The sequence below is a fragment of the Pelophylax lessonae genome (genome assembly GCF_965119305.1).
Source record: "Pelophylax lessonae genome assembly, chromosome: 5".
NCBI classification, from domain to species: domain Eukaryota; kingdom Metazoa; phylum Chordata; class Amphibia; order Anura; family Ranidae; genus Pelophylax; species Pelophylax lessonae.
The window spans coordinates 280,178,101-280,203,742 of NC_138772.1; the positions used below are offsets into that span (position 1 = coordinate 280,178,101).

General features: G+C 40.9%; 1 protein-coding gene across 1 annotated transcript in view; it reads right to left on the minus strand.

Annotated features, from left to right (window-relative positions):
* Positions 1-25,642, minus strand: part of GABBR2 (gamma-aminobutyric acid type B receptor subunit 2) — an 873,294-nt gene that overhangs the window by 228,833 nt on the left and 618,819 nt on the right. Inside the window, exons 10-11 of the mRNA XM_082257550.1 lie at positions 23,952-24,102; positions 15,389-15,521 (exon numbers count right to left, since the gene is read on the minus strand). Of these exons, the coding sequence (XP_082113676.1) occupies positions 15,389-15,521; positions 23,952-24,102 (284 nt within the window). The remainder of the gene's footprint in view (positions 1-15,388; positions 15,522-23,951; positions 24,103-25,642) is intronic.

Consider the following 25,642-nt stretch of genomic DNA (forward strand, 5'->3'; position numbering starts at 1 on the left):
TATCTAGCCCCTAAAACAAAAAATGTAATATATTGCAGATTTCCTTTTTTTTTTGGTGTGGCAGCTGCATTAGTTTTCTTTACTACTATTTTTTTCCCTGTGTTTTCACCTGGTGATCTTGGCAGTAACACATTTTCTGTCCGACAATGGTTTCACACATTACTGTATCTATAGAGGAACAACAATATCATCCTAAGATAAGAACACAGAACACTTTCCCCTTTCCTCTTCGACATAGCACAAGAGGTGTATTTTATTTTTTTAGAGAAACTACAATAAAATACAATTACTGTCTGGATGCTATAGATTATTTCTCTTTGCTTTATCAGTAATGGTAACATTGGTAATGTACTGAACGTACAAACCAATTTTTGCAAATGTAGAGAGAATGCAACTGTCAGATTTATTCCATATTCCTTATGGGGAATAAGATATAAGAAAGATAAGATGCTTGAAAATTAATTTCCTTAAGTGAAAATGGTTTTCTAAAAATCGTTATTTATTTTTAAAAACACAATATTATTAAATTTAAAGAAGGTCAGTCTGAGATAGAAAAAAGCCTGTTTCATGGAAGGTAAAAGATGGTCTTTGACAGATGGAAGTAGGAGTTCTGGCAATAGCATCCTATTCACAGATAAACTTGCTAATGCTTGGATTAAATGCACTGTCTATAATTCCTATTTTTCTGCAGTGTTTATTAAAGGAAGTGTTTTTAAAGTACAGACAAGATTAATAAACAAAAACTTTTGGACCATACACATTACTGGCTTTGTATTTTTTTCTAGTTTGCTGTGTTTTCTTGATCTTTCCTTTTGCTAGTAATGTATGTTCAGAGGAGCTACATAATATTAAAACTGTACATTATTTTATGTAAATTGTACAGATCTTAAACACACTGGTTATTGTTTTTGGTGAGAAAAATGGGACAAAGGCTCATCACAAGAAGGTTCTTCTGGTTGCAGTTTGGCCATGTTTCCAGGTTGGATTTCTGTTTATAATCTAATTCAGTCTTCTTTTTTCTAATTAGAGAGAAAAGTGTCTTGAGTGTGATACTGTAATTTCTATAGGTTATCTAACTAATGGGTAACGCTAAATTAGAAAAAAAAAAATGTTTTTTTTTTTTTTTTCGAGATACTCTTTAAAGTGTGTTTGTGTTTTTGTGTCTTTAGTGTTTTTTTTTAATTATTATAAGGGTATGTTGTTCCTGCACTATCGTGGATTCTCTCCCAACCCCCCTAATGCTGCATCACAGAGACTGACACTATAAAACAGTTACAGATATAGGTTTTAGGGGGGGTTGTGATGCGCTTCGGGGTGTTTTGAATATAAATAAAGTGACAACGTTACGTAACGCGTAGGAACCCGGAACCCGGAAGTGACGTGCGGTACAGGACAGAGCTCCCACGGCGGTTATCGGATACTGGCATAAGGAATTTTAAATGTAAGTCTGCTATTTTTTATTCAATAAAATACTGAAATACTGCACAATGATGGCCCCATCACTTTAATGAGCCCTAAGGAGGTGACACACATCTAAGAGATCGCATTCAAGGGAAGGCACTAAAAGGTCCCCATAGACACCACAATATCGGGAAGGAGCAAACGGATCCCTGGGAGGAGATTGTGGTTTCCAGACACCACGCTGGAATAAAGGAGGAAGAGGAACAACCATCAACCCAGGCTTAATAATACAGGTGAGAATATAGCACACCTAGAAGTGGAATCACTGAACAAGGTGGAGGAAAAGAAATTGCACGATCCAATCACCGTTATTTATTATTTTATCTGTATATCAAGCTATCTGGTACAACCAGATAATATTTGGAACTGTTTTGGTGCACTATTCGGATTGGACACTCATTGCTACATGTATTTGCTGGTTGCACATATGTGATATATAATTTTTTTACCGCTGAAGTTTATATTTATATTCATTTAATTTTATTTATATTGGCACTGGATGCACAGAGCACTTTTATATTTTATACAAGAAGCACGTATAAGAAGCACTAATTCACCTTTTGGTAATAATATTATTTGAATGGGATATTTACACAAGCACTTTATATTTATATGAACCAAGGACGTATTTATGAATTCTGGAATGAAACATATGAAATAGGAATATAAAAAATATTTTACATAGATAATTGATTATTAGGTGAAAAGCACTTTATATATATTCAAAACACCCCGAAGCGCATCACAACCCCCCTAAAACCCTTTTTGAGTTATTACCCCTGACTTGTTCCGCCAAAGAAAAAACAAAAACAAAAAAAACCCCCAAAAAAACAAATTCCCTGCCTGCTTTTTAACTGCATTGCAATCGGAAGAAAGGTAGCTAAAAGTGAACCTTTCTGATCCGACTACAGCATTCCCCTGTACTGCTCACTTCTTTTTCTATTGTATTTTCCTATACTGTTCCTCCTGCTTGCCTTCAGAATTCTTGCTTCCTCAAGGGTTTGAGGGATGCAGCTAAGGATGATTTCTAAAAAAGGAAATTACATTTTTAATAATAAAAAAAATCAAATAAACAATATGCTATGCATATAATAAGAAATACTGCAGTGCAACTTGAAATAACTTACAGGAAATCTGGGACAGAAAACTGTGATAGTGTATTTTACTCATATTATGTATAGGTGATTGTTAAGGAGAGGAACTCCATCCTGGGGTTGCACCAGCTAATAGGATGTCCTCCACTTTTTGCATGTGCTTTTTGGGGAATATTTCCCCAAATTAATCTTTTTAATTAATTTATAAGAAAAGGCTATTTTTTTATGCAAATGTATGGGTGAATTTTAGAATGAAGGTCTCAACGCTTCTTAAAGTCCAGTTTCCTCTTTCAAAAGTTTTTCTGATTTTTTTGTAGGGTAATTAATTGGTATTTATTTATTAATTTTTTACTGGAGCCTGCAGAGCATTGTACCCACAATCAGTAGATCACAGGCGCAATGTCTTCTAGCTTTGTGGCTATATCCCTGTATGGGCTTTTTGTTACAAAGCTAGAGGAAGTATGAATGAAGAACTAGCATGTTGAATAGCGTGCTCGCAGCCCATTCAAACTACAAGTACATCTGCCATGGTACTTGTAATTTTTTTCATTCACAGATCTTGGTTTTCAAAAGTGACAGCGGGTGCGGGGAGAAGATCCCCCGCCAGCTGTAACAGAGAGGGTAGCTCTGATGGCAGGAGGCAGGTTCATAGGAGCATTTTAAATGTTACACCTAAATATGGGTGCAGTATGTAACATGCTCCTATTGGTTAACTTATCCTTTAATCCATTTTGGTAGATTGTGTCCAATTTGATACTCACTGAGGTTTATTTATTTATTTAGTAAGTATATATTTTTTCCTTTTTTCCTGAAAATTGGACATTTGATAGTGAGCAGAGGTTGACTGGGCTAATATAACTTTTTGCGCTCTGAGAAAATCTAGCTAACTTAGTGGCCTTCTGCTTAAATGACCTGACCTTGATTCAGTGTTAAAAAATTATGCTGTGGGCCTTGGCGAAAGAAAGGAAGCTTCATGTTACTACAAAAAGGGATTTTTAGGAAGGAATACATGTTTAATTAAGATAGAAGATGCTAAGAAATGTTACCATATTGGCAATTGCAGTGGTTTCATTGTGAGTATCTATATTAATTTATAAAGTGTGATCTTTGGGGATTATTTAGCTTAAATGAGTGAGAAAAGTCCATATCAGTTCTGCCATTTAAGGCCTTTTTGGCCCACTTTTATGAAACAAAAACAAACAGTCCATCCAAGATTCCCTTGCAGGGGTTTTAAATTTACACAGCAACAATGTTAAGGAAAAATACCAAGCCACCTGGCTCTCTGGTCAGCACTGCTGCCCAGGCTTTGACCTCGGTCTTCTTGACCATGTAACAGTGTCTCTGTTCGGTACACACTTTATACCTCTACTGGCACTCTCTTTCACAGCTTCCTTGCTGCTCCAGCCCACAGACCCCCCCTTATCTGCTCTGTCAGACTTCACCATGCAGACATGCATGCTTCTCCCTTGCACACCTGGACTCCTCAGGAGGGTGGAGCCCAGAACCCTGGCCCTAATGGCCCGTACACACGCACCGATTGTCGGCCGTAAATGTTCGGCCAACGTCCGATCGGCCGATTGTCGGCTTGTTAGTATGATGCTTTCGACAACCGACTGCAACTTTTCGGCGGAACAAAATCTGGTGTGCAGGCTATAAAATTTTTGTTGGCCAACAAAGAACGGCCGATTGTTCGTCAGTCAGTACAGATATCGGCCGACAAAAGCCAGATGAGCAAGACTGGGCATGCTCAGAGAAGAAAAAACACACAGAAAGTAGACCAGAACATGACATCACTTCTGCAGTTGGTTGTTGTTGGCCGACAAAATTTGTGTGCAGTCTAGAGCACATTTCAACCAACAAAACAACACTGGACAAAAGACTGCCGATCGGTCGGCCAACAATCGGTACGCGTGTACGGGGCTTAAGGCTCTATTCACATCTGAGCGTATCGTTTTCAGGTGTTTTTTTTCGGGTGTTTTTCCGGCATTTTTTCAGGCGTTTTTTTACAAGAATTTGGAGGCAGGCATTGACATCTAACAAAAACGCTTGTAATCTGGCAAAAAAAGAAGCTCATGTACTTTTTTGAGCTTCAGGCGTTTTGCTTCAGACAAAAAAAACACTCATATGTGAAAAAGGACCATTGAAATGAATAGGATTTTGCTTGTTGAGCATTTTGGGACTTCAGAGATGAGCGTTTTATGAGCTGAAGGTGTGAACAGGGCCTCACTCTACTATTAGCCCAAAATCCACCTGCACAATCAATGTCCTGGCTATTCCTAAATCCTGGTCCCAAGATTGGAGATTTTCTCTCACCCAGATCGATATGAAAAATCTCCAGGCTCCAGGTCTGCAACTGAATTTTACCAACCACAGAGGAAACTGACAAAACAGATTCCTCAAAAATAAAACAATCCTGGAGCCCTTCAACCTGTCTGGGTGAAAATCCTGGGTGACGTACCCCATCATAGCTAACTGCACTGTCACATAAAGTATGTCTTGACATGCACAATGTTTAGAAAAGACAAATGAAGACTTATAAATAGGTAGAGATATACATAAAGATTATTTATAAATCAAGGGATATCTCACCAACAGTTTTCTTTTTTTCCTCCCTATGTATATTTTAATTGATACTGTGTAATATCTGGTCATTCCTTTCATACTACAATACACCAATACATGGAATGTCCTACAAGGTCTTAAATCCCAAACTACACATAGGGAGCTACTCCACAATTGCACATAGAAATAAAACACACACCACCCTATGGATTAGAGCTCAACAATGTCCCAAAATAGCAATTATACCGATAACATCATGCTAAACCACAATTCTTATATACCTTATAAATGAAGAGAGCAGTGCGTATGATTCAATCCTTACGTGTAAGTCATCATCTTTAATTGCATATAAATTTAAAACATGGTTGGTAAATGTTCACACAAAACATTCACACTCCACAACATATATAGTTAAAAACACATGCCCGCCATTGGCTCCCCCTTAGCCCCAGATTATGAAGAACAATTTCTATCTTTTATAGGATTTTGATACTTATTATCAATGAGTATCAAAATCCTATAATCACTCATAATATGAAGTAAAAATCCTTTCTCAGATAACACTTCGCTAGGGGTGAAAGGGGCAAAGTTCCTATATTGTCTCATGTCCCAAAAAGCTCTAATAATCCTTCAATATTCCTGTCCCCATAAATGATAAAATTGCAATTAGTCAACCTAAACTCGAACAAATGAAGGGGAAAAAAATGTGTTAGATTGACACCTCCAATTGAAAGCAAGAGAGAGATGAAGAAGCAGTATATTGTCTCCTGTTTCTGTTACTGTGAGCCTGTTACACCACTGGGGGGTCTCTGTTATAATCATTTAAAAATAAAAAATAAAATAAAAGAGACAACTTATACACCTTAGAGATCCAGATAAAGGACACAGCTGAATATCTCATCAAACACCAAAACATAACCAACATTCCACAGTTAAAGCGTACCTGTGGTCAAGATATAATCATTATATTCATTTCCATATCAATTTTTAATTATTTCTAGCCTAGTACTATCGTTCTAAATGATTATTCTGATGATCCGGAAGTTTAAAAACGTACTTTGTAAAAAATCCCACACATTTACACATTGAATTCAGTGACACATATTAATTGTGCCCAATGAATATGCACTGTTGGGTGTCACAAATTTCACATAGTCTTCCTTCTGTACTAAAAAGGAGCCGAGAGGAAGAGTTTCAGGAGGTGGAGTTAGTACAGGAATCACAGCAAGGTACCATGGGATATGTAGTAGAGATCGACCGAATATCGGCAAAGCCGATATATCGAGGGCCAATCTGCACTTTCACCGATACATCAGAATCTGCCACCAAGGTGGCCGATATTGCTGATATTTCGGGAAAGCGCTTGTACCGGAGTGATGCCTGCAGCTAGAGGCATCACCCCGGTACCGGCTTCCATAGCCGACGATCGGCTGTCTTGTAATGAGAAACCGTTCGGCTGTCATTTCAAGAAGCGGGAGGGGATGTCCCCCTCTCCCGCCACCTTCCGCGGCTCGACCGGGTCTCCTGCACGTCTGCCGAAGCGAAGACCCGATCAAAGCTGCATTCAGCTCTAATTGGGTCTCCGTGTAAAAACCCGAAAGTGATGTCATGATGTCACTTCCGGGTACTCAGCGCTAAATTTAAAAAAAATTACAGCATTCAAAACACTTGATGTTTTGAATGCTTTTAAGTGCAGAGGAGGGGTCTGTTAGACCCCCCAGATCCCTCCACAAAAGTACCTGTAAAAAAAAAAAAAAAAAAATTAAATGTACAAAAATATCGGCCAATATTGGCCGATACTGATATGCGATGGCCAAAATATCGGTATCGGTATTGGCAATAAAAAAAACAATATTGGTTTATCACCAATATATAGTCCCTCCAAATCAAAACGAAACAGCAGGGGAGATGATATAAAGAATGCAGGGAATCCGGGAACTTGTTGAGATGACCAGCAAACAGGCAGAACCCCCAACATGAAAGGACATTTTTCAAGTGATCTTATATTGGATTGTCAAAAATAAAACATTTTTTTATTGCTAGTGCTGATATTAAAATGCTAACGCTGATATTATAAATTACTAGACATTAAGCCTGTTCAATTAACAGGCGCTAGAACATATGTGGTCAGAGTCCCCTTTAATAGTGTGGTCAGTGTCCCCTTTGATAGTGTGGTCAGAGTCCCCTTTATTAATGTGGTCAAAGTCCCCTTTAATAGTGTGGTCAGAGTCCCCTTTTAATAGTGTGGTCAGTGTCCCCTTTGATAGTGTGGTCAGAGTCCCCTTTATTAATGTGGTCAGAGTCCCCTTTAATAGTGTGGTCAGAGTCCCCTTTAATAATGTGGTCAGAGTCCCCTTTAATAGTGTGGTCAGAGTCCCCTTTAATAGTGTGGTCAGAGTCCCCTTTAAATAGTGTGGTCAGAGTCCCCTTTAAATAGTGTGGTCAGAGTCCCCTTTAATAGTGTGGTCAGAGTCCCCTTTTAATAGTGTGGTCAGAGTGACAGAATTCATCACCGTAATGTGAAAAGGCAGTTGTTATGGGCTGGCAGCAGTGACTGCCAGCTATTCATTCAGATGTGGCTGGGGGTTGTCACCCACAGTTTGGGAAGTCCTGCCCTAACTATTTAAAGTAGGGTGGGGCTAAGTCTCTGCACTTCCAACGGCTGTCTGTGGGGCAGTAGCGTAATCCCACGGACACAGGGAATCTGGACGCAGAGACACTTGCATTTTATTAATATAGATATGTAACTAGAGATTGCTTTTAGGAACTACCCGGTATTATTTTTTTGTTATTATTTATTTATGAGCTTTTTGTGTATTATTTGAGCTTACAGTATATCTCACATATACATTTTTGTACAGTATGTTACAAAAGTGAGTACACTCCTCACATTTCTGTAAATATTTTACTATATCTTTTAATGTGACAACACTGAAGAAATGACACTTTGCTACAATGTAAAGTAATGAGTGTACAGCTTGTATAACAGTGTAAATTTGCTGTCCCCTCGAAATAACAACACACAGCCATTAATGTCTAAACCGCTGGCAACAAAAGTGAGTCAATCAACCTTCACCAAACATTCACTGCAAGTAAATATTCCTACTATGTATGTTTTAAAAGACAGCGATTGATTCACCTGTAATGAATGTTTGGAAAATGTCATATTTACTGCATTCTAAATACACTATATTACCAAAAGTATTGGGACTCCTGCCTTTACACCAAATTAAGTTCAATGACATCCCAGTCCCCGGGTTCAATATTGAGTTGGCCCACCCTTTGCAGCTATAACGGCTTCAACTCTTCTGGGAAGGCTGTCCACAAGGTTTAGGAGTGTGTCTATGGAATGTTTGACCATTTTTCCAGAAGCACATTTGTGAGGTTAGGCACTGATGTTGGAGGAGAAGGCCTGGCTCCCAATCTGCGCTCTAATTCATCCCAAAGGTATTCTGTTGGGTTGAGGTCAGGACTCTGTACAGGCCAGTCAAGTTCTCCCACCCCAAACTTGCCCAATTCAATATTGAACTCTAAGACTAAGACTGGGAAGCCATTAAAATGTATGTGAGTGTAAAGGGAGGCATCCCAATACTTTTGGTATTATAGTGTATATCCTAATTGTTTTCCTCTTAAAAAAACACATTACAGATCTACAAAATCTACTTTAAAGCTGAACTCCAAGCTGCATTGCATACTTACTATACATTGGCCCAGTTTGGTACAATGTAAGTCTGCCTATCTCATGTAATGGGCCAAAGGGGAAGCTGAAATCACTGTAGAAGTCTGCGCTATTTCAGTGTTAGCCATGATCCGCTCAGGTTGCAAGTATCTTACCCTCTGCACACTGACCACAGAGGGTCACTCACTCATTTTTTCAATGAATAAGGCAGTCTCTGTTTGGATTAGGTGGGGAGGAGGGGTGTTGACATCGCAATCCAGGATTCTTTGAAGATCAGTTTAATAATAATTGCAGACTAATCTGCAGCAGAAAAGGAAGCCAATCTGCTGATCGATTCATATCGTAAGCTATATAAAATGCTGTATTAAATCTCAGAAGGGCTACTAAATGCAGTTTTTAAAAGAGTTTAGGGATTAAATTGCTAAGCGAAGAACTGCTAGTGCAATGCTAAAATTACATTACAAAATTGTTGTTAAAATTATTGTTAATAATATTAATAAACAGTTTTAAGGCTCTGTTTGAAACTTTTAATTGTTTTGGAGTACTGAGTAGGATTGTATAGGAATTCCTAAAATGTGAGCATGTGAAGAGGTGATCATAGGATATAAAGGAAAAAAGTAAAGTGGTGCCATCTGCAAATTATTAAAGAAATATACTATTGTGACAGATTGAGAGATCTTGACAGTCATATGTTATAACTAAATTGTCTGTGTAGTTGGCAGCCATTGGAAGAACTACAAGAGAGGGACAGCATTTGAGGAGAAAAATAAGATGAGTCTAGCTGCAGATTTCATGTTGGATTGTGGAAGGGTGCCAGCCTGTCAGTTTGTAGACCAAAGAGAACGGCAATCCAAGCCAAGATACGGTGAAGACATGCAGTAACATTTAAGTCATGGCATGTGTGAGGAAGTGATGGATGCAAAAAAGGTTATGATATGACAGGTGGTAGTTATGATAGTTTTGTTGCACTTGGCTGATGCATTGACTGTTTGAGTTAGCCTTTTACGACACAGGTTTCATAGAAGGTATGTAGCAGCACCGATGTAATTGCCTTGAATCCAGACTCATGAGAAACAGCTTATCTCATATTGACCCACCACCCAAGGAGGTTTCCCATCCTGCTAAATGACAAATCCTGAAGGGTTGCTGCAATGGAAACAACAGCACCTTATTTTTTGTCACTGACATCTCTTGGAATCCATGGCTGTTTGACATTTCCTTTTGTATTTGTTAATGTACCTGGGTGAGTTTCCTCCCCGTTGATGGGTGGCCGTTTGTGGCCTTTTTCCCTATAATATCAACATGTGGTTAATGTGGAATTTTGCTGTGTAACTTATGACAGATGTTTCAGCAGCATGTTTGATGGGCAGTATTTTTGGTATTTTTATCTGTGACTCTAACTCTGGCAATGATGATTGTGACAATGATGACCATACTATGTGACAGTTTCCTTTATGACTCTAACAGCCATTGTATAACATTTTCCCATTGGCTTTGATAGTTCTGTGTGGCATGTCATGATTTTCTTTTTGTTTTGCCTGTGACACTCATGGACTTCTGTGGTGTCCCTTTCTAATTTTGAAGGGTGCTCAGTGTGATATTTTGTACTGTGACACTGAATCTGATCATTTTCTTTCCTGCAGGGTCAGTTGACATTTGAAAGCAGGGAAAAAAGAAAGTTTTGCAAAGCTGACTTTTCGGGAATTAGACCCTGCATTTTAAAAGCAGAAAAGGTCTGACATTGGGAAGTTATCATCTATATAGTGAACACATGGGGTAACAAAACAGCAATACACCTACTCAACTGAGACAAAATAAAAAAAACAGAAATGCTTTAAATGCACTGCACTCTTTTGGGTGCCTTCATAAAGTAACCCTGTTACTATTAAAAAAAATGCATAAACACAATAATGATGTACTATCTGGTAGATAGGACCACATTGCACCCTGGAGAGACGCACTAGATGTTTTTGATGCAGAAATTAAGTTTGGAGTCACTGGAAGCATTTTGTTTTACAGGCTATTTCTTTTTATTTATTTTTAAGCTAAAGAAAGAATATACAAGTGTAGCAGTTTTTCCAGGCATTGAGCCTGATGTGGGTCTGCCAGGGTTACCGTTAACACCAACAGCACATTCAAGCTTGTTGCCCAAGTGTGAATACTGAGACAATGACCAGTCTGGCATCTTTGGTTTTTAGTTTTATTTTAGGAACTTGAATGGGAGAAGGGAATGAGTGGGATACTCCTCTGGCTCAACTAGGTACAAGAATGTACTCTCCCTCTCCTAGGCAGACCCCAGGGGCAGTTTGCAGTACTCACGACTCAGAATGCTTTCCTGAAACTCGTCCCCAACAGCTTCGCTGGTCCTCAGCGCACTGGATCCCTCTCTGCAGCTCAGCTCAGCCCCGTATCCCCTCAGGCAAGCCATCTGGGATACCCGATTCCTCTTGACAGGAGGAGAGACAGCCGTCACCTCCCTCCTGTGACTCTGCTTCCCACCAAAGACGCTGCGTCATGTGCTCTCCTCAGACTTATACCCTCTCCCAGAATGCTGTGCGGCATAATCTGCCCTCCTGGGATAGATACAAGCCCTGGTGTGCCATTGGCCGGGTTTCCTCCACTCCCTCACTGGGTTACAGTGGGGAGACTCCCCGGTCTCAGCAGTCACACCTGGGAACTATGACAACCTCACTGAATAATCTGGCCCTGCTGTTAAGCAGGCAAGGCCTCCCTTATAATTTACCTAGCACCTACCTTTTAAGGTTCTACACAAGGAATATACATACACTAAAGGACACTTTACAGACAAAAAAATGTGTTGCTCATTTAAGGATAGTGGACATAGCTATACAAATAATGTTTTTCTGTCCACATAGCAAACTATCTATCTAGAGTTCATGGAAGGTAGAACATGTACAATCTAATTATGATGCCATACGGGGAGCGGGGTCTCTGGATGACGTCACCGGGAGGCCACGGCATAATCACCGGAGACATCATCGGAGGAGGAGGACCGGTGGAAGAAGAAGACCAGAAGGGAGAAGAGCAGAGGAAGAAGAGTGGAGGAAGAAGACCAGAGGGGAGAAGACCAGAGGGGAGAAGACCAGAGCAGAGAAGACCAGAGGGGAGAAGACCAGATGAAGATTTTTAATAAACTTCTCAAAACGTTTCCTGTCATTATTTACATAAACTGCCTTTTATGGGGTGAATGGGTAGGGGTACAATGTACCCCATACCCATTCACATAGGGAGGGGGTCCGGGATCTGGGGGCCCCCTTGTTAAAGGGGGCTTCCAGATTACGATAAGCCCCCTGCCTGCAGACCCCCACAACCACCTCCCAGGGTTGTCGGGAAGAGGCCCTTGTCCTCATCAACATGGGGGCAGGGTGCTTTGAGGTGAGGGGTGCAGAGCTCACTCACTCATCCCCTCCCCTTTCTTGGCCTGCCGGGCTGCATGCTCGAATAAGGGTCTGGTATGGTGCAATGTCATCAGTGCAGTCTCATCAGTGCAGACATTCAGTACAGTCTCATCAGTGCAATGTCATCAGAGCAGTCTTGTCAGTACAGTGAGAAGGACCTACCTGGTCCTCGCCATGCCAGCCGAGCACCTTTCACCATCCGCAGGCTCAGCAAGCAGTGCTGCCTGGTTCAGTGATTGGCCAGGCTGCCTTTCCAGGTGCTCTTGCATCCGCCATACCCCAACCGCGCCCCACCACTCTGTCACGTCCCGATGTCTGTGACAGAGGCAGATTTTTAGGACTTTGCCCAGGACATTCTCAAACTGGGACATTGGTCTGATTTCTGGGCAAACCAGGACTGTTGGCAACTATGAGTGTAGGTAAACGCATGACACAGGAAGCGGCATTGCTAAATCAGGATATATATGTTTCACCTGTCTGCCTTTGCAATATTGTAAGAAATGTTATTTACACAACTGGCTACACAGAACTCAAAATCCTCCAAAATCATTTACATGGGAAATTACACCTGTAGTCCACGAATGGGTTGTGTCTATAAGCTGTATTCTGGGCTGGTCACCTGCACCCACATGGCTGTCAAATTGGGACAGACAATTATGTCCATTTAGCCGCTGCCTTCCCATAAGCATGAATGGGCTGCCCACATACAGCACCCAGTGACTTTAGCTGCCTAAAGACATGACTCATTGGTGAACTATGGGTGTAAGGGCCTATGTGAATGAGGCGTGAAAGTACAACTAAAGCTTCCTGTATGACAGTCTAAGCAAATACAAAATTCAGTTACTATTCATGCACAAGCCTCATAAAGTAAACAAAAAAAACACCTTTGTTTGCTTTCCATGACTGAGCCAAATCTACCTGCATCTGTCCTTTTTGCATGTCCCCCTCCCAAATACAGTGGGAGGGTTACAGCAACAGAGGCAGTGCTGTCAATCCAGAAAGCAGTGGACAGGACTAGGTGGGGCCAGATGTTGACTGACAAGCTATAGGTTTATAAATCGGCAGTGACAAAACTTTAAACCATACCCCTGCAACAATTTTTCATCACACTTTAGTGAACACAAGCACTCACATCAATCCTACACGTGAGTGGCAAATCTGCTTTGAATTCAGGAGCAATTCAGCATTGCCAAAACGTCAATACGTATCTGTAGGACTTTGCAGGGGAACTATAATAAAAGTGTAAGTGCATAGTGCAAGTGTTTATCACATTGAGCACAAAAAAATAAATAAATAAATAAACCCAGTTACCCAATTACCAGGTAAACTATTTGGTAAAGTTATTACCCCAGCTACAATTTTTAATGTTGCTGGCTCCTGCTCTCTTAGTACTGCTTTCCTAAACTTCTGATCTTCACAGAAAAAAAGAGTTGTCAGTAGTGAAGTCTCCAGTCAGTTTGTTAGCTTGAAGAAGGGAGAGGAGTGTCTTGCCATACTAGTCTACAGTGCTGTTTGTTTTGTTTGATACACATAGTATAGAGAGGCATAATTCTAGTCTCTGACTGCAAGGATGACTCCATAGGATGCAGTAATGGAAAGGAGGTGTAACTAAAAACCGTTGGGACCCTGGTGCAAGAAATCATGAAGGCCCCCCCCTTCTATCCAAGCCCTGGGCTTCCAGTTCTGGGAGGACGTCCATGGACATCTTCCCAGAACCCTGCCTCCCGTGTGCCCCCTGGGGCACACATACAGCGCACTCTGTGACTGCCGTGTCCTTTGAAAACAGCTGATCACAGATCATGGTGAAGGGCCAGTCACAGCGGCCCTTTACCATGTGATCAGCTGATCACATATAAACAGACTTGCCGGTTATCAGCAGTCCTTTCCTCCCACGCTGTGTCTGTGTAAGGAAAGGAGAGCTGTTAACCAGCAAGACTGTCAATACTGTACATTGTTTACACTGATAATCAGGGCACTGATCATCAGTACCCTGATGATCAGTGCCCATTGGTGCTGCCTATCAGTGCTCATCAATGCTGCCTATCAATGCTCATCAATACTGCCTATCAGTGCCGCCTATTAGTGCTCATCAATACCCCTATCAGTGCTCATCAATGCCCATCAGTGTCACCTATAGCTATCAGTGCCTCCTAAGCAGGACTCTGTGCTGAGAATGTCTCCCTCATACAGCCCAGAGCCTACACTGAAATGTCCCCCTCCCTCCCACAGATGGGAGAGGAGAGAGCAGATCTGCTCCTTCTCCTCCCACCACTCTTCTTCTATGTGTGCACTGCAGGAATTGTAAAGACCAGCAGATGAATGAACAAATTCAGCTGCTTAGCTTCCCAGTTCCCAGGGTACACACAGGAGTAAAGGGTCAGGAGGAGAAAGACCAGATCGGTTCTCTCCTCTCCCATCCATTTGAGGGAGGAGGGAGGGTGAACTGTCAGTGTAGGCTCTGGGCTGTATGAGAGATATGCTCTCAGCTTAGAGCCCTGCTCAGAGCCCCGCACATGCGACCTTTGTGACTCTGCTAGTTCAACCACTGGGAGCCACTCTAAAATAGGAAACCTGGGGCAGATGTCATGGCACAAGCCTAAACAGGAACATAGGCAAGGAATAAAAGAGAAAGAGTCTGCATATTCAATAAGTGATGAAATTAGCTTCTAAAAGTGCTTAAACACTGAAGGTTAATATCACTTTAGGCAATGCAGTACATATTTCTTTACTATTCTAGAATTATTCTTTGAAGTACATGGAAATATTTCCTTAATATTTGTTTATCTGTTCTAACATCTAGTACTTACACAATTTGTAGATTTATTATGCAATTATTCTTTACACAAATTACATACATTATAACACAGATATAGTTCATATTTTGGCTTTTGTTACTTTAAAGAGAAAATTCACATATTTCTTTTACTTTAAAATTATCCTCTAGAAGACTGAGATGTAACAGTAGCTCATTTAGCATTTAAACCTTGGGTCTGTTTTTTCAGGTTCATAAACGCTTAACTAGGTAAAAATGTTTGTTCAACTACACTAGAAAGAATGCCAAGCATCATTATCACAACACACTATATGATTCACAGTACTATAGGGCCCCTACTGACACCACAATTTCATAACGGTGAAAAAGGTATAAAAACTGCAGCCAGAGAATTACTTACAGTGCATAAAGTCTCAAATGTTTTTGCTGATACAAATGATCCATCAAGGCCAAACAGAAATATAGATGCATAGGAAAGCATTCCTCCAAGGATAATAAGGTTATTCATATAAGGACTAGACATCTTTATTAACCTGCCAAAACAAAGACGCAGACAGACAATTTACGGTACGGAAAAGTGCTCAGCTAACATAATCGGCAAATTATGCTGTTTTTATTTGCTTTTAATTGTGTTCGACTGTTGGTATAAATCAAAAGACTTCATATCTTATATCCCAAAATTTGATCAAACTCAACATAACACACTATTAACAGATTTGTGTTCCTTTGTCCAGTATGACCTGAATTAAAAATACAAGTTGGTGTTACCTTGTTAGAGAAACTAATACCAATTGCAAATATCATTTTTTCATCATTTTAACATTTTTCTGACAACTGAAGCAATCCAACTGTTACAGCAGTTTACCCTGCACACAAGTTTTCATAAGCATCCCCCCAAGAAAGAAGAATATTGATAAGTGAAGGTATTTTAATAGTGGAAAATCTGGCAAATACTTAATAAAATACATTTTAATCCAGTTTTTTATTCACTAAACTACTTATTAAGTAATTAATATACAGCAAGTATAAATATATAAATATGTCTTTTTAGTAGATGTGATTTCTTTTATAGCAGCACTTAAGACTTTTAGAGGGGGAGCAGCACTGAGCCCATTCACAGTACTGCCAATATAGGAGCTTGCCGCTTATAGCAGGGAAGAGCACAAGAATGATATTATCAATAAAAAGCTGTTTTTTCACAGTTGATTTACCAGACTGAGATGAGATGTGACTAACGAAGCAGAACTTTAGCAGGTACCTTTCCTATAGTCATTCATTGTATTGAATTGCAACAGCAACAAATCTTACCATCTACATTCTGTAATGATTTCTAACTAACTTCAGGATTTTGGCTAAAGCTGGTTACAGTATCATGCAACAATAAATATGGTGGGGACATAGGCAATGCACTGAGTAACATGGCCAGCTACTTTTGTAACATATCCACACTAAGAGTTCAGGCGATAAATGGGAGACAAATGGATGGCAGAAATTTTCTGATGTGCTATATAATCACCCGCAGCTATAAGAAAACAAAAACGCCAGAGATAGTGATAAGCAAATTCAATCAAAAAAATCTCCTCAAAGTCCAGAGCTGGGGGATGCAAATGTTCAAAATGAACCTGGAGCCTGTTATCCCAAAGTTGTCAATAATGGTGACTGTATATACCAATAGTACCTACGCTACACAGCTTCTCTACAATGACAGCTGCTGTGCAAAAACACATTTAGTGTGCTGTTAAGCAATTAAATTTCAGTACACAGCACTCAATAATGTTATCCCCTAGAATTACCACATTTAAAAAACCCAGGGTCAGAGCCTGTATTGGCCACTAAGGTTCCAGCATTAGATTGTTCTCCTTCTTAGTCACAGACCTGGAAAAGGTATGGAGCTCAAAGTCAGAGAAAAGTACCAAAGCCAAAGCATCAACGTGACAACCAGGTAACAAGTGCTCTTCAAAGGGCAAGTCCACTATATCAGAAAGGCTATATTTCCCTCAAGACAAGTTTCCTTTAAAACGCAAGTTGGGAGATCTTAGTGGAAGGATAAGTGCTAACTTGGAAAAAAGTTGAGGCACAAGGTTAATTTTGGATTTGAGATTTAGAGTCCTCACATAAGGAGGGATATGAGGTTATAGACAAGCACTTCCATAACAAAGTGCCTGCACTAAATCAGTATTGTTAGATGCTTATACTTTGCAGCACCTCACAGATCATAGGAGCAAATATGTGAATCAAGCATTCTGACATCACTGGCGGTATACTTGTTATAGGTCAGAGTATCAGAAAGTATAAAACCCATAACTGCTAGGTAACTAATATGTTCTTAAGTAATTGGAAATGTTAACCTATTTACTGTACAGTATTTCACAAAAGTGAGTACATCCCTCACATTTTTGTAAATATATTATCATATCTTTTCATGTGACAACATTGAAGAAATGACACTTTGCTACAATGTAAAGTAGTGAGTGTACAGCTTGTTTAACAGTACAAATTTGCTGTCCCCTCAAAATAACTCAACACACAGCCATTAATGTCTAAACCACTTGCAACAAAAGTGAGTACCGTATATACTCAAGTATAAGCCGACCCGAGTATAAGCCGAGGCCCCTACTTTTAGCACAAAAAGATGGGAAAAATCATTGACTCGAGTATAAGCCTAGGGTGAGAATGCAGGGCGGCGGGCATGGTACAGGAGAATGCAGGGTACGTGCATGGTGCAGGAGAATGCAGGGTACTGGCATGGTACAGGAGAATGCAGGGTACTGGCATGGTGCAGGAGAATGCAGGGTACTGGCATGGTGCAGGAGAATGCAGGGTACTGTCATGGTGCAGGAGAATGCAGGGTACTGGCATGGTGCAGGAGAATGCAGGGTACTGGCATGGTGCAGGAGAATGTAGGGTACTTGCATGGTACAGGAGAATGCAGGGTACTGGCATGGTGCAGAAGAATGCAGGGTACTGGCATGGTACAGGAGAATGCAGGGTACTGTCATGGTGCAGGAGAATGCAGAGTACTGGCATGGTGCAGGAGAATGCAGGGTACTGGCATGGTGCAGGAGAATGCAGGGTACTGGCATGGTGCAGGAGAATGCAGGGTACTGGCATGGTACAAGAGGATCCAGGGTTGTGGGCATACTACAGGAGATGCAGTGCTGTGGGCATGGTACAGGTGGACCATGCCCGCAGCACTGCATCCCTTGTAGTGTGCCCGTAGCCCTGCATAATGGCAGGTAGTGAAGCTGTTTCACTTACCTGTTCCAGAGGCGCCTTCATTTTAAAAATGGCGCCGCCCGGCGCCGACACGCGCCGCCACCGCTCGTATAATTTCGGCTATTCCCGGCCTCTCCCGAGCGGCGGCGGCGCGTGCGCGGTGACATGTATGTGACGGGCGGCGCCATTTTTAAAGCTTAAGCCCGTCGGAGCGGACTTTTTTTTCCTTGACTCGAGTATAAGCAGAGGGGGACGTTTTCAGCACAAAAAAATGTGCTGAAAAACTCGGCTTATACTCGAGTATATACGGTATTAAGTGAAAATGTCCAAATTGGGCCCAATTAGCCATTTTACCTCCCTGGTGTCATGTGACGCGTTAGTGTTACAAGGTCTCAGGTGTGAATGGGGAGCAGGTTTGTTAAATGTGGTGTTATCGCTCTCACTCTCTCATACTGGTCACTGGAAGTTCAACATGGCACCTCATGACAAAGAACTTTCTGAGGATCTGAAAAAAAGAATTGTTGCTCTACATAAAGATGGCCTAAGCTATAAGAAGATTGGCAAGACCCTGAAACTGAGCTGCAGCACGTTAGCCAAGACCATACAGCATTCAAAAATCATATAAACTTCCTCTCATCGGCCTGTGTTCATAAGTGTGTGGGGTCCTATGGGATGACCAGACCAAGGTCTATTCCATATGCACCCCCTCTTCACAATAATACTGTTAAGTGTCCGTTGACAAAGAACCATGTATACCAAAAAATAGAGGAGAGACAGAGTTCTCCTCAAAAGAGGTCAACTATGGACACAAAGTATTGAAAAAATTGTATAAACTTTATTGAAATTGCACAATTCACCCACGTGACTCACAGTAAAGATCACATCTTACATGAAAACCACATATAATTAAAATACAACAGGTTGCTGCAGCAAACAGGTGTGTGGGATTATAGAAAACAAAAAGATGATTAGGAATGGCTTGGATAGGGAAGAAAAACCATCCACTGAAAAAAAACATATATCCCATTCTATATTGCATACAGGAATTCCCTATAGTTGAAAAAGGACCCTGGATCCTTCATGCAAAAGTCGATCAGCCCAGAGTTGTAAGGTAGAGTAACAGTCTCTGTAGAATTTGCATATATCTTAGGGCTGTCAGACAGAAATATCCCAAAAACAAGCAGTTCAGAGAATTGAAAGATTTTTGCAGTCCTATGTAATGGAGGCTGTGTTAGGTAGTGGATATAAACAGCTCAGTGTCTTTATATGCAGGAAATAGCGGAACAATACCTCCTAGATGGACTTGTGATGTTTCATCCGGTACCGCTTGTTGAGGAGTCTGGGTTGTCCTGTTTGCGGGTAGAAGTGTAGGCTGCCCAGCCTGGTGTGTCCTCGCTGCCTTCCGCGCTTCCACGAGCGTATAGGGGAGGGGGCGAGTTAGAAGCAAGCCTTCACTCCGGCGTAAACCTCGGCTTGCAGTTACCGCTGGCTAACAGGCATGCTCCTACTGTGAACCCTGATAGGTGCTGTCGGAATGACGCGTTTCACCAGCCAATCCGCGCTGGTTTTGTCAGAGCTATATGTATCCAGGGTCCTTTTTCAACTATAGGGAATTCATGTATGCAATATAGAAAGGGATATATGGTTTTCTTTCAGTGGAGGGGTTTTCTTCCCTATCCAAGCCATTCCTAATTATCTTTTTGTTTTCTATAATCCCACACACCTGTTTGCTGCAGCAACCGTTGTATTTTAATTATATGTGGTTTTTAGGTAAGATGTGATCTTTACTGTGAGTCACGTGGGTGAATTGTGCAATTTCAATAAAGTTTATACAATTTTTTCAATACTTTGTGTCCATAGTTGAACTCTTTTGAGGTGAACTCTGTCTCTCTTCTATTTTTTAAGACCATACAGCAGTTTACCAGGACAGGTTCCACTCAGAACAGGCCTCGCCATGGTCGACCAAAGAAGTTGATTGCATGTGCTCAGCATCATATCCAGAGGTTGTCTTTGGGAAATAGACGTATGAGTGCTGCCAGCATTACTTCAGAGGTTGAAGGGGTGGGGGGTCAGCATGTCAGTGCTCAGACCGCCACACACTACATCAAATTGGTCTGCATGGCTGTCGTCCCAGAAGGAAGCCTCTTCTAAAGATGATGCACAAGAAATGCATGGATTACTAGAACCATGTCCTGTGGTCTGATGAGACCAAGATAAACCTATTTGGTTCAGATGGTGTCAAGCATGTGTGGCGGCAACCAGGTGAGGAGTACAAGGAGGTGAGGAGTACAAAGACAAGTGTGTCTTGCCCACAGTTAAGCTTGGTGGTGGGAGTGTTATGGTCTGGGTCTGCATGAGTGCTGCCGACACTGGGGAGCTACAGTTTGAGAGAACCATGAATGCCAACATGTACTGTGACATACCGAAGCAGAGCATGATCCCCTCCCTTCGGAGACTGGGCAGCATGGCAGTATTCCACAATGATAACGACCCCAAACACACCTCCGAGATGACCACTGCCTTGCTTAAGAAACTGAGGGTAAAGGTGATGGACTGGCCAAGCATGTCTCCAGACCTAAACCCTATTAAGCATCTGTGGGCCATCCTCAAACAGAAGGTGGAGGAGCGCAAGGTCTCAAACATCCACCAGCTCCATGATGTCATCATAGAGGAGTGGAAGAGCACTCAAGTGGCAACCTCTGAAGCTCTGGTGAACTCCATGCCCAAGAGGGTTAAGGTAGTGCTGGAAAATAATGGTGGCCACACAAGATATTGACACTTTGGGCCCAATTTGGATATTTTGAGTTAGGGGTGTACTCACTTTTGTTGCCAGTGGTTTAGACATTAATGGTTGTGTGTTGAGTTATTTTGAGGGGACAGCAAATTTACACTATTATACAAGCTGTACACTCACTACTTTACATTGTAGAAAAGTGTAATTTCTTCAGTGTTGTCACATGAAAAGATATAATAAAATATTTACAAAAAAGTGAGGGTGTACTCACTTTTGTGAGATACTGTAGCTACAGTTTCCTGTGGTGATACTGTGTTTCAAATAGAAATATTAAATACAACTGAACAGTAGGCACAAAATAGTGTCCAATCATACCTCTGTTAAAACAGAAAGCCTTCTGCTATAGTTGCGGCAACTTCTAGGGCATAGGCAAGTCATGCCCAACAAGCATGGCATGAATTTACCAGTTCTTTTAGCAGGCTGTAAATTGAGTGCCAGCAGTTTTTGCATCTTCAAATCAGCTTCAGTTCTAAAACCACCAGCTGTCACTGACAACCATGGTCCCACATCAAGCCCAGGGGTGCAATCACTCATCTCCTGGTTCTCTGATTCTGCTACAGGGTGCTGTAGTGAGAACTGGAAACAGAATGCTTCCACATTGTGTTTACATATGAAGTGATGTGTCATCAGATCACTTTCTTCCAGTTCCCGAGTACGGGCAAAGCTAATGTTCTCTCTATTGCTCTTTGATTACAGCAAGCTCTCCCATTGCAAAAAAAAAAAAAAAATAGATAGAAAAAGGTAAAAAAAAAAAAAAAGAAATAAATTAAATCAATTAAAAACAGTCAGTTAGATACTCCAGATGACATTGGCTTTCACTGCATAAGCTTAAAAAAACACTTGCGTAAGTGAACACAATGTCCTGTGAAAACTAGTCACTGCTGTGCTAATTTCAGTTCACACAAACTAAGCTTGATCTTTATATTAATGTTACATTTTGGTTTTACACAAACATATTATATTTACCTGGGTGGTTCACAGTAAAATGTACTACTTAAAGCAAACATACTTTTATCTCACATTGCTGTAACATAAGGGCAATTGTATCACCCAATATATATTTGGATATGCATGCACAGGCACATGCATGTGTAAAATTCTTTTTCATCCTCTTTTAGCTGCCAGTAAAGATGGGCAATTTGTTTTGATCCAAATTTTAAGTATTCAGAAATTCAGATGTAGCCTAATCTCTGAATGAAATAGTAACAAATTTAGTTGAAATTTGTTAAAATGTGTTTTGATTATTACTTTTCTAACACATTCCAAATTTTCAGAATGATTAGAATTCGGACTGGTCGAAAAATAATCGACTGATTCCAATTCTGTGTGAAGAATCGCTGGTTGTTAAGCAGCAGGCCGAGAAGTTCGCCGCTGCTTCACAAACAACCGATTACTCATCAGATGTCAACGAGCTTCCCCCCTTAAAGCTGAAAGGTAAACAAAACAATGCCAGCAACAGAAAACTCCAGAAAAAAAAAACAGGGCGGGTTCCCACCTAATCCATACCAGGCCTTTCGGGGCTGGTATGGATTCTAACGGGAACCCCATACCAAAATTTAAAAACAGCACGGCATAGGCCCCCCTTTATTCATACCAGACCCTTTTTCAAGCACGCAGCCCAGGAGAGCAGGCCACATGCCCTCAACATGGGGGTTGCTTTCGGCCGGGGGGCTCTCCCCACCCCCAAAGCACCTTGTCCCCATGTTAATGGGGACAAGAGTCTCTTCCCCACAACCCTGGGCTGTGGTTGTGGGCTCTGGGGGTTGGGGGATTATTGGAATCTGGAAGCTCCTTCAACAAAGGGGACCCAGATCCTGGCTTTCCCCTATGTGAATGAGTATGGAGTACATAGTACCCCTACATATTCACTAAAAAAGTGAATAAAGACAGTATACAATTTTTTTGACAATCCCTTTTATTAAAAATAAAATACAATGTCCCCGATGTAGATCCATTATCAATCACGCCGCCTGCTGCCATCACCGGACCTGAAAAAGAAATAAAAAAAAGCCGGCCTCGTCGAACACTCTCCGCCGACTGCCTGCTCCTCTGTCTGACATTTCTTAAATAGCTAAGGGGTGGGGACACCCGATTATGTCAGCAGGGGACCTGGCCACTTGTGATGTCATCGGCCCAGCATGTAAAGTCATCAGCCCACCCCCCATGTTCCTGCCCCAAAGCACCCCCCCCCCCCAAAGTTAAGGGCATGTGACCGGGCTGCATGCTCTGATGCTCTGATAAGTATCTGTTATGAATTTTTGAGGGGTCCCCGCACTGTGTTTTTTTTTTACATTTTGGCACAGGGCCTGGCATGGAGCAGGGGGGGGCATGCTGTTTTTTTTTTTTTAATTTTCTATTGCCAGCATTGTTTCGTTTACATTTCAGCTGACAGTGGGGAAGCCTGATGACAGCAGATGATTCATCGGTTGTTAAGGACATGGCAGTCAGCTTTCCAGCCCGCTCCTTACCAACCAGCTATTCTTCACACAGAATTCAAATTGGTCGACCATTTTTCAACCAATCCAAATTCGAATCGTTCCACAAATTTGCAATTTGTTAGAAAATGAATAAACAAAACAAAATTTAACGAAAACATGAAATTTAACGTGAAATTCTGAAACAAATCAACGAAACAAAATTAGTTATATAACAAATCTATATTAAAGAAAAAAAAACAAATTTTTTCCATTCTGCACATGTCTAGTTGCCAGTGTTGCAAATTACATGTATATGCTTTTATATGTTTGCGTATTTGCTCATATGGGCATACATTTCTGCACTCAAACGTGAAATCTCCTATATTTTTTTTTTACGGCTCTGAATGCATTGCTGCATTACAGATCTTTATGCAGCTGAACACAGATATAAAAATGTAAAACTATCAGGCTACAAATGCTGTGTGTTTTTCACCAGTGTGCAAGGACTGAAAAAAGTAAATATAAATTGTACTTACTTATGATTCTTATTTTTGATGTTAAAAAATAAAAATGTGCTTGCCATGATCATTCCAATTATCGTCAGGGCTGATAGAATGCTGTAAAGTGGCAGGTGGATTTGACGTCGCTGCATCCGGATAAACGTTTGATCTTTTGGAGGCTCCACACCTAAATGTATCACAAGTTTTGTCTTAGATATATGCATGCATCTCAGTAAAGGAAAAAAAAAAAAAAAACATTTTAAAGCAAATTTATTAGCGTTTGCCTATCTGATAAATATGCGGTTTATCTGAACTCTCAGTCTATCCCAAACGTCTTTCTCACATTTCCATATTTCGCTGCTTCTACTACAGATAAGAGGCTCCTGATTTCTGTGCATTACCCATCCCTCCTTTTCACATTATTTTTGATTAAAGCCAAACTCCAGCCACAAATGTTTACTTTTTATTACTGTGTGCAAGGGTTAGAGCGGGGATAGTCAACTTTCTTGATGTAGTGAGCCTCAAACACGTCCCTAAATATCACCAAAATGAATTTTCTGCTGTAGAAAGCTGTTCAGTGAATGTATTTCCAGAGAAAACTGCTAGTGGTGAGCTAAACATACCTGAGGTTTGTTCAAAGCAGGTTTGGGGAACATAAAGTCTGGATGCTGAATCTGATTCCCACTGAAGTCAATGTAAGTCAAATGTTAAAAAAACAGCAATGTCCACTTTCTAATTTAGGCTAATAGATAACGGATTGTCCAGAAAATAGCATGGAGGGTTGGACACTGTCCTGGGGAACATGTACCAATGCACAACACTTTTTTTTTTTTTTTTTCATTAGGTAGGGAACATCAATTTTAGTAGTGCTTAAAGTGAAAAATTAAAACTGCTAAACTCCATAAAATACCATGCCTGGGGATGTCCTTACCCCTTCTGTGAAATTGGCACATCTGAGCGATGAATATAACCTACTACTGAATCTTACCAAGAAAAAAGTACTGTATGTTTAAATTGCTGGTAAAATGACAATTCCCAGCTGCTTATTTCTGTTTGTAAACAAAGTGGCTGGGGATGCCAAAAATCTATACCAAACCCTTATCATACATGAGGGTCTGGTATAGATGGTAATGGGATACCTCATGGGTTTCCACCATAATTCTTTACAGTACCTTTAGGTCTGGTATGAATTTTAAGGGGGGCCCCCACACAGAAAGAAATAAAAGGAAAACAATTGTGACCCCTAATTTCTATACCAATCTCTTGTAGTCTGGTATGGATTTAAAAGGGGTACTCCCCTGGCATACCACCTTGCCCCCATGTTGACAAGGACAAAGGCCTCTTCCCCACAACCCTGGTCTGATGGTTGTGGGGGTCTGTGGGTGAGTGGGTTTCTCAGAATCTGGAAGCCCCTTTAATCAATAAGGGGCACCCTGATACTAGCTTCGCCCCTATGTGAATGAGTAAGGAGTACATAGTACCCCTACTCATTCACAAAAAATATAAAGAAATGTAAATAAAAAACAGACAGCCCTTTAAAAAAAAAAAAAAAAATGGTTTACATCCATCATCAATTATGTCATCCAGCAAAGTAGATTTTCATCACTCACAATGCCAAATTTCCACTTACACAGTGAAATAAAAAAAAAAAAAATGCAGCCCGCTGACACGTCTTTTCCTGTCACTTACTGTTGAATGACAGGTCAGACAGATGATAACTGTTTTAA